The 10,707-nt window shown below is 33.0% G+C and overlaps 1 protein-coding gene across 1 annotated transcript in view; it reads left to right on the forward strand.

The window, feature by feature from the left end:
- The window catches only part of LOC127715660 (WW domain-binding protein 4-like), a 32,234-nt gene extending 27,255 nt beyond the window's left edge, over nucleotides 1–4,979 (forward strand). The window contains exon 9 of the mRNA XM_052221823.1: nucleotides 2,504–4,979. Within this exon, the coding sequence (XP_052077783.1) occupies nucleotides 2,504–2,819 (316 nt within the window). The 3' untranslated portion in view covers nucleotides 2,820–4,979. The remainder of the gene's footprint in view (nucleotides 1–2,503) is intronic.
- Nucleotides 4,980–10,707: the final 5,728 nt, after the last annotated feature.

A 10,707-nucleotide genomic window follows, 5' to 3' on the forward strand; every position in this document is an offset into this window, starting at 1 on the left:
ACAAGATCTACAAATCAGTCAGATTTTTACGAAATCGTTTTTACCCTTTTTTGTGTTTTGGGCAAAATCTAAAGAAGATAGATAGATACTGTATGCAGAAAAAAATTAATCAGCAATACAAGATCAAAAACAACAACAAAATTTTGTCATGAACTCTTTTCTAGTCCACAATGGTGGAGAGTGTCTATTGTTGAAGATGTCCATAGACCTGTTTGAGCAACACAGGCTTTTTAGGGCCTCCTCTTTAATGAAGTTATAATATTTATTCACATAAAACAACAAATGAATTCGTTTCTTTTCTGTAAACAAGTCATCAGGTATCTAGCTGTAACCATTACATTGGTCATATTAGGCATTTTCACCATTCACTAAGATAAGTCAAATATTTTTGAATACATCAAATGAGATTAAACTGCTGAAACCAAATTGATTTTTCTTAGCCAACTATTGACACATTGTGCTTTTTTGTTTATTAGAGCCCTGCAATCTTGTCAGCAGTGAGTGCCCTATAGTAATCACTTTTTTCCCTGTCTGTCAGTCAGCACTTAATTGTCGTATGATAAATCAAGATTTTGGCTCAACCAACTTCCATAATTTTAATGCACAGTGTAAATGATAATAATTACATTACATGTATGTTTATTATAATACGTTATTTTGATTGGCTAACAGCAATCTCGCGTCATTCAGGAATTAATCTTCATTTCAAAATGAATTGTAACATTCATGATGACACGAGCTTCCACAATTTAGTGCACAAGTAAATAAAAAGAAAAACTTGATAAAAATCGTGTTTTCATGATCCTAGCGAAAAAATGTAATTATAAGTATTGAATACTGCTTTTAGTAATTTTATAGGGTTGTAAAAGCGTTGACTGTGCGCACATTTTTAGAATAAAGCGCTTCCGCGCTTCATACAAAATGTACTTCGGTCAACGCTTTTACACCACAATAAATTTACAAAAAGAAGCATTCAATTCTTAAATGAAAGAAAATCCCATTTCCATATGTGTGAAATTTGAACAAAAATTGTGGTAGAAAACATAGTTTTTGTGAAAAAAATCACATATTTAGAATTCTAAACATCTTTTTGTGCTAGAATAACTCTAAAATGTGTAAGTAGTGCCCTTGCTAATTTGTCATTTTTCTAGTATGCATTTTTAATTAGTGCCAGATCCATGTGACCTTAAATCTTAAATCAGCCAACTGGCAAATTACCATATGGTGTCTTTGCAGGCCAAGAAAAAGTTGTTATTAGTTTTATGCTAGAAGGATTTTAGCTTACTAGATATAAGAAGATGTGGTATAAGTGCCAATGAGACAACTCTCCATCCAAGTCACAATTTATAAAAGTAAACCATTATAGGTCAAAATACGGTCTTCAACACAGTCCCTTGGATCACACCGCACAGCAAGCTATAAAGGGCCCCAAAAATTACTAGTGTAAAACCATTCAAACGGGAAAACCAACGGTCTAATCTATATAAAAAACGAGAAATGAGAAACACTCATGAACCACATCAACAAACGACAACTACTGAACATAAGATTCCTGACTCAGGACAGGTGCAAACAATTGCAGCGGGTTTAAAAGTTTTAATGGTACCAAACCTTCACCCTTAGCTGAAACAATAGTGTAACATCATAACATAGAAAGACACACTATAAAATATCAATTGAAATGGCTTAACTCAATCAAAAGACATTTTAACACAAACATAGAAAGACACACTATAAAATATCAATTGAAATGGCTTAACTCAATCAAAAGACATTTTAACACAAGTGAACATACACTGAACAAATAAATTTGATCTATGATACAATGTAAATACAAAATAAATAAAATAAGGGATGAATAATTAAAGTAAAAGTATTATACCGCTGTGAAATGTTAAACAATTTCAAAAAAACAACAATAACCTTAAAACAAAAATCAGCCATTTACAATAATATTATACACAGGTAAATGAAAATAATTTTGTTGTTAGATATACAGTTTAAAAGGAGAAAGGAAATATTTTTACAAAATAAATAATTTTGATGTTCATAGTTCGAAGAAGTGAAAATTTATAGTAATACCAAACACTTATCAAAGCTGGTATATAGACCAGATATAACCCTGAATATTACAGAATAAGTAAACATTAGATAACAAAAAAGCATTACAAATAGTATCAACAGGTCAAATTAACAAGAAAGTACGATTTGAGAGTACTCGCAGTTACTGACAGCTAGTTAAAAGCCAAAAATAATTTATAATAAAAAATCATGCACAAGAGACTAAAATCAACTGAAACACATCCCAGGGATTTAGTATTTTAACGTCATGGACAGTCAAAGAAGACATGACTTGTGCAATGCCAAAAATAAATGTATCAACAGGCAGTAGGATAGTTAGGAGTTAACCTCTTAATAGATAAATATGAACGTAGAATACAATTAGATTAATAGTACTTTTCAAAGTCATTTTAGCACTTTACTATATATTTATATTTTACAGGGAGGAAGAGGAAGAGTTTGTATCAGAATTTCTAGGTCTTCCAACAGAAGCCCCTCCCCCATCAATACCAACAGAACCAGAGTCTATTCCACTACCTTCGTCAGAACCTTTGCCAATAGAACACATTCCTTTACCACCACCACCACCAGATGAAGTAGAACTTCCTCCACCACAGGAGGAAAAGAAAACACAAGAAAAACGATCCAAATTTAAGGAGAAATGTGTGACATCTCTTGGTAAAGACACTAATGTGACATTTAAAAAAAGAAAAATAGCCTCTGGAGCAAGAAATGTACGACAGAGAGATGATGACTGATAGTATTTGGATTGTATTAGGATAGTTATTTTGACAGAGATACTAATCTATCAAATATCAGGAAAACACATAATGTAATGAATAATGTCAAACATGTAGCATTGTTTATGCTGTCAAAACAAAAGTGAAATGGTATAGTACCATCTCATCATTGGACTCCAGGGAAAGGCAACTTAAATTTGCTACTAGGGAGAAGTGTGAAATATGTTGTACACGTTTAAAACGTATGCAGATCTCTAAAATTGTTTCTATGGGTGATTACTCTATTTTCAAAGTGCTGTACCTGGGTTCCATGTTTGTTTATGTGTACTGTTTGTATTTTTCTTTTGGCATTTTTTGTGTGGATTTAGTGTGTAATCAAAACCACTCATTTTAATACACAATGTGAATGACATAATATTTTCTATTGCATATTTAATGTGTAAAGTCTGAAAATGATAATTTAGCAATGCATGTACTAATATTTTTCTTACAAACTAGGGAAATTAAATACTTTTTTTAAAGAATAACATCTTTTTCTATAGCAGATTTTGATTGGAGCGCATAAGCAATTATTGCTATAATAATATTACAGCTTTACGTAACAGTCCTATTTGAAATAACATGCAATAGACAAAATATTTATTTTACATTCAAATTCTCAAATGTTCAAGTGATTGTTTTTACATTGAAATTATAGGGGGAAAAGAGGTGTTGACATTTCACATAGAAATATAAACAAAAAGTATATGTAATATTTGTTCAAATTTCTCAATTTACAAGCTGAAGTGCATCATTGAAGATTGATCAATTGATTAATATTTTTTTGCTAAACTTCCAGTGGAAAATCATTTTGGAAGAGTAACACAATCAAAAATAGCTTTAAATGAAATTTTGGTGAGAAAGGGGAGATAATTTGTTTTTAAATGGAATAAATTAAAATAAGATATCTGGGGCTACATATAAGTGGTATCCATGGTTATCAATACCTATGATACCTCATTTGCTAAATTAGACCTTTTAGTAATTGATAACAAATTTCACCAGTTTTCATTTGAAGATCTTTGATAACTAGAATTTTACTTCTTGTCAAAATGATTGTTGAGCCTGTTAAAAATTGCAAATAAACAAAACTCTTCATCTTTGAACAACAAAAGGCAAATAATACATCATTTTTAATGGATCAAAACACTCTGACAGTATATAAATAGGTATTTATCTTTATTGTACTCCATATATGACATTCTTAGCAGTGAGCTTAATATTTGATACCATTGAGCCAGCAAAAGTAAGTCAATATTGAATAATGTTTATAGAAAAATTCCTTTATAGTATTCAACTAATGAATGAATCATTAAAACCAAAAATTAAGGTAAAACCCCATTTATGAAAAGTTTTTAAAAAGGCTTAAATGAGAACAACAACAGTTTAGGAAGTTTAAATCTGCTAGGAATGACAAAACAATAGTTACATGTAGTTATTTCCCTTAGCCCTAAAAAGATAACTAAGCTTCTCTATGAGGAATTTCATATTTATGTGCTGCACAATTTAAAATGGAGAAAACATCAAACATGAAAAAAAAATTTGAAAACAACAAACTTAAATAAAGAATGATTTTCAGTCACAAAGTTGTTTTAATTTACTTCCAAATAAAACATCTGAAGATTTAAATGAATGATGTTGTAGTTTAAGTTCCTCACATTTTATCTCTTAAGTATTTCTGTATTAACTAGGTTATAGCTGATACATATTTTACAAATTGCCCTTTTTGTTTGATTCTGTTATTGACCAACAGTTGCTGGAATGATGTCTACTAGACCTATTTTGTGTATGTATTTAACTTGGCATTATTAATGCATCAGATATCAAATGCATATTTTCTTTGATAAATAATCATGTACATGTACATAGTCAATAGACCTTTATGATTCAGATATCAGCAGCAAAATAATTATCTATTAATAAAAAGAAATAGAGATAGTGTTTCAGTAATATAAGAAATAAGAATAACTATAGATAATAGGTCTAAACAGTACTCTTTCAGTACAATAGAACTGTTCAGACAAATGAATTGTGTGTCTCATATTTGATGTGTGATATTTGAGATTTGTGTATAAATATAAATGTGAGATGTCATAATCTTTTTTTGTCATTAAATAGATTAAACACTATTGTATTAAATATATCTGTTGTGTTATATCTGACTAGATTATAATTGTCACAAGGAATGGGCAGTTGTGTTAAGGCTGAACTTTTTGCATAGTCTTATATATTTACCATTTTGATCTTGATTTCATATATAGAAATGAACAGTGCATGGCATGATTTTCTGCAACGGTTACTGTATGTTTGAAGTGTATTTAAAAACTTTGAAAATAAAACAGATTAAAATGAGCAAATTATTTTAAATCATAAAAAAATAATTCAACCAGTGCAGTACACACATGTGGAGCAGGATCTGAATTCACCCTAGGTTTTTGGTGGGGTTCATGTTGCTCATTTTTGTCAAGCCTGCAACATTTTGTGACATAAGCTTTACATCAATTAAGTTAACATTAAGATTAACAAAGCTTATTGTTTTTCAGACATCAATAACTTTGTAAAATTTTCATAGGATTATACAAAAACATGGACAGAAGCTGTTTTATAATCAAAAAACAGTATCCAGAGCAAAATTATATACACAAGAATTACAATCATGAGGTGTAAACTATTTGTATTAAGCTTTACATTTCAAAGGGTAGAAGACCTGGAGGCTTCATACCTTGTATACAGATGCCTTATTTTACTAAGTTTCCTTCTGTATAAATGTGTCTGTTGTCTTTGACCTCATTTCCATGATTCAGTGGATCCTTGAAGTTTTTTTTTGTCACATGAATTTCTCACTTATTATGAGTAATAGGATAACTATATTTTGTATATGGGTTCCTTGCAAGGTCTATATATCCGTCACCTGTCCTTGACCTCAGTTCATGGATTAATGATCAGTGATCAAGGTCAAAGTTACATGATTTGGTCGGTTTCTCATATTGGTATATTGGTGTATGGAACGATTGTAAGGTGTTCATGTCAGTCTGTCAGGTTTTCATGTGACCTTGACCTCATTTTCTCACATTATTAGTCAATGTTCAGTTTTTGTGTTTTGATCTTTTTATGGCCCTGCAACAAAGTTGTTGGGTCATATAATTTACCCTTATCCGTCATTCCGTCATTCTGCAACAAACAATTATACAGACTTTTTTTCTAAACACCTTTACATATTGAGCTGATTTTTAGTATGTGAGTTTACTATGATGTGTTACAGACCAAGTTTACGTTTGGTTCTGCTCTGCTGATTTTTGCCGAAACAAGGGGTTTTGAACTTTGAACATTTTGTGAAAATAATAGTTGTAGACTTTTTTCTAAACGCCTTCTCATATTGAGCTGATTTTTGGTTTGTGAGTCTACTATGATGAGTTACAGATCGAATTAACATTTGGTTACGCTCCATTGTTTTTTGCTGAAATTACAGGCTTCAGACTTTGAAAATTTCATAAGAATAGCAGTTATACAGACTTTTTCTAAACGCCTTCACATATTGAGTTGATTTTCAGTATGTGAGTCTACTTTGAAGAGTTACAGATTGAGTTTACGTCTGGTTCTGCACTACTGATTTGTGTCGAATTTATGGGCTTTGAATTTTGAAAATTTCATGAAAATAACAGTTACAGGACTTTCATTCTCAAATTTCCACTCCTAAAAAATGGCTTCAAGCTTTTTTTACGAGCAGGGTCATTCGTGTCATTCCCATTCATCTAGTTTTCTAATACTATAAGCAATAGGTCAACTGTATTTTGTGTATGAAATGATTTTATGTGTACATGTCTCTCTGGCTTGGTTTATCTGATCTTGACCTCATTTTCAAGGTTCATTGGTCGATAGTAAGGTTTCATCGTTTTCTTGAATACTTTAAGCAATAGGTCTAATATATTTGACTATAAAATGATTGTAAGGTGTACATGTCTCTCTGGCTTGGATTATATGAGCTTGACCTCAAAAACGACCTGCGACCTCCGGGCTTTTTAGAGGCGACTTCCGACCTGAGGGCCATCTAAAAACGACCTGCGACCTGTAAAATTTGGAAAAAACTACCTCCGACTTCACCCACGCTAAAAACGACCTTGCCATTTTGGCGCGATGTTTTCCTTTGTGGTCCTTTGTCGCCATTTCGGTTATCCTCAGAGAATTGTTTCGGAAAACTACGTTCTTCCCACCAGTAGAACTAGATCGGGAAGAACAATCGGCTGGCGTTATGACCTATTAGGATGGAAGATCTGATAAAATAAAATGCCCAAATCACATGTCTGTTATTAAACATAAACTGCTGACTGTTGGTCCCACCAACCATGGTCTGCCATACTGTTTTTCTGGCCATCTATCACACTTTTGTCTACTTTATTATACTCCACTACACGCAGTAGAGAAGTATTACATGGTTGGGTATCCGTCCGTACTTCCATCTGTCTGACAGTCCCATGGTGGTATCCAGATGAAAACTTGAGACTGGATCAAAGATTTGTTTCATTTGTTCCCAACTGTTTAGCACTATAAAGTACAAGTTAAGTTTGATTTTCATCTTAAATCAACATGCACTTTTCAAATAATCAATTTTGAACTATTTGTGACCCTTTTTGTATCTATAGTCGGTTAGAAGTCTTCGTTTCTTTGTTTCTAGAGCCTGATAAGCTATCAAATTGTCAAGTTATGATAATTTCTGGACCATTTTTGTATCTTAAAAAATATTTAAGTTGGTCTGGGTTATTGCTTCAAAAAGACTATGGACACTATGGGCGATGGTCATCACTAGCGTATAGGGCACTAGCTACTAGCGTCTCTGTGTGTGCTCCAATGAGACAAATGTATCCAAGTAAGGTTGATGACCAGTTTCATGTTTTATGTCCCGACAACATTGTTGTGGTAAATATAGTTTTCGGTCTGTTCGTCCATCCGTTCGTTCGTTCACTTTTGTGTACCTTTGCGTTTAAGATGATTTCCTGAAAAGTTTCAAGTCGAATCTTCATGAAATTTTGTACCATACTCTCTATTTATCATGATATGGACTAACAACTGTGTACAAATGGGGGAGTTCCATCGAAAATGGAAATAAGCGCCGAGCGGGACACCCCTGTCTTCAAGACATTTCCTTGTTGCCATCAGTCTATAGATCGTGTTCAAAGTATCTCAGTAGGTAAATCCAGCTCTTCATCCTCGTTGATTTTATAAGAGTTCTGGGGACTTGCTCAATATGAATATTGTGTTGGATTAGTGAAGTACTGAATGTTTGGTTGAAACTACTGTTCTGAAAAATCGAAAAGTTCAAGTCCTGTTTCGGTCCCAATATGGAAAAGAACGGATATGGGTTAATGGCACAAAGACATCGCATATTGATCATTAAATGCCACACAAAAATAAATCTAGAGCTGACGACACGAACTTCAATAGAGCAGGAACTTCCAACTTACAGACAGCCATCTCTGGATGGCCTCAAACAAAACAAGAACAACCGAACCCAAGGGCACAGCAAAATGTCCAAATATCTAATTTAAAACTAAAAGATTCAATCAGGAACATATGTCCCTGATTTAATAACACAAGAATCGACACAACAATGACTTAAATCCTTCAAATATAAAAACGACTTCCGACCTCTATGTTGGAAAAAGCGACCTGCGACCTGTACATTTCCCTTAAAAACGACCTCGTGACCTTGCAACGGATTTAAAAGCGACCTTGCGACCTGAGGGGGGTACCCTGTGGGAGCCCCTCTTTTACTTGTTCTTCGTTTTACTTGCCAGTGTATTGTTGTTTTTTTCTACAACCTGATGTTCAGTGGTTGTCGTTTGTTGATGTGGTTCATAAGTGTTTCTCGTTTCTCGTTTTTTAAATAGATTAGACCGTTGGTTTTCCTGTTTGAATGGTTTTACAATCTATTTTTGGGGCCCTTTATAGCTTGCTGTTCGGTGTGAGCCAAGGCTCCGTGTTGAAGACCGTACTTTGACCTATAATGTTTTACTTTTACAAATTGTGACTTGGATGGAGAGTTGTCTCATTGGCACTCATACCACATGTTCTTATATCTATTATGATCTTTGATTGTCTCTTTTGTATCTTCTGCTTATTGTTTGTCCCAACTTAGTGGAAGTTTGATGGTAGCTGTCGACCAGCCATTAAAACTTTTAGCCTTTTTATGAAACTTTTCAGTGGCATTTTTCTAGATTTGCAAAAAGACAGAGAAATGGGGAATATATGCTTTTTGTCCTGTTTAAAAGGAGAGGTTTTGAAAAATGAGAAAGATGTGCTAAGGAAACGAAACGTATCACCATAAGGAAGTTAATCCTTTGCATCTTCATCCATGATCCGCCCCTGATTCTGAGATAATGGTTAGGAACTTGACACGGTTTTCAATTTACCAGTTGCTGTCATATATTTATGATCTAAATGACAACACGTGTATTGTCTCATGTGGGTAGCAAATGAGAACACGAGACACCCTTTTGTGCAAAATATTGAGTATAGACATTAAGATCACCCTTTCACCTTTCTAATCGATGAAGATATTTTGGTTAAAAGCAGATTTATTTTTCACATTACTCTTTTATCATGTTTATTGGAAATTGATATCGAGATATGTTTAGTTCACGTTACCTAAGGATCATTGTAAGCTATTCTCTTTACCTAGTGTATGACGTCCGTCTGTTGTCCATTTGTAATCTTTCTGGTTTTTTTTTAAATTTTCTCCTATGGTTTCCACCGTACTACTGGAAACCAAACTTACCACACTCATCCTTAAGGTGTCTAGTCTAAAATTAATTCCTAAATTTCTGGATGATCGACCTACATAGCCGCCATGTGGATTAAATTGCCGAACTGCACTGGTTTTTGTGGTTTTCTTTGTAAATATTATATAATTTTCCGTTTCTAGTTGTTTAATAAGAAGTAACAAACTGCAAATATCGTTGCAGTTTGTCTTATTTTGAACTCATTACGTATCTTGGACTGCGAAAAGTAATTTAAATAATATCTTCTTTTTCAGCCATTGCGGTTGATATTGTGCCGATATTTTTTTTTATAATTGTATTATTGTAATGAGCTGCAGATCATATATAAGTTTGATGTGGTCGAACTACTTTGTGCCTTATTGGGACAACAGGTCTTGCAAAACTATAACAAAAAACATTAGCTCTGTTTTAAAATGTTTTGTAGGTTATATTCTGTGTAACTATTGTAGTCGGTTGCAGATCGCTCGAGTTTCGTTAAGAATTACTTGACGTTATTATGAAGATATATTTTGATTGAAAAATTCTGCTTTAAACAATTTCCTTCTCTGCTTTCAATTTTCATTGTAGATATCGAGCTGATTTTTGGTTTATGGCTGTATATTCGAGAAGTTACATATATACAAGATGTAATATGGTTGACCTACGTTTGACCCAATTACAGCTATAAAACTTGAGAGATACCTTTTTGAGATGTTTTAAATCTTAATTATATTCCATTATATATACCAAAATAGTCATCTGATCTTTAAATTTACCGGTTGTGACCTAATTCCTATTGTTACATTTTGAAAAAAAAATGGATTTGCATTGCGTGTGATGTATGCGTAGCAAGAGGCGCTTCTTACCCTGTCGATGCATGCACCCCGTCTTGCTCAATTTTGAGTTCATTTGATTCCTTCAGTAATGGTAATTTTGGATTGTACATTCCAAACGTATTCACAACATTTGAACATCTGTAAACAACTGTTGTCTCTTATTAGACCTGAATGGACAATTCTGCGTTTGTTAGTTCAATATGATAATGTATTCACTGTAAAAGAGAGGCAGAAGATACCAAACGGGATATTCAAACTCATTAATTGAAAAGGAAC

Source organism: Mytilus californianus, unplaced genomic scaffold, assembly GCF_021869535.1.
Source record: "Mytilus californianus isolate M0D057914Y unplaced genomic scaffold, xbMytCali1.0.p SCAF_9, whole genome shotgun sequence".
In the NCBI taxonomy this organism is placed as follows: Eukaryota; Metazoa; Mollusca; class Bivalvia; order Mytilida; family Mytilidae; genus Mytilus; species Mytilus californianus.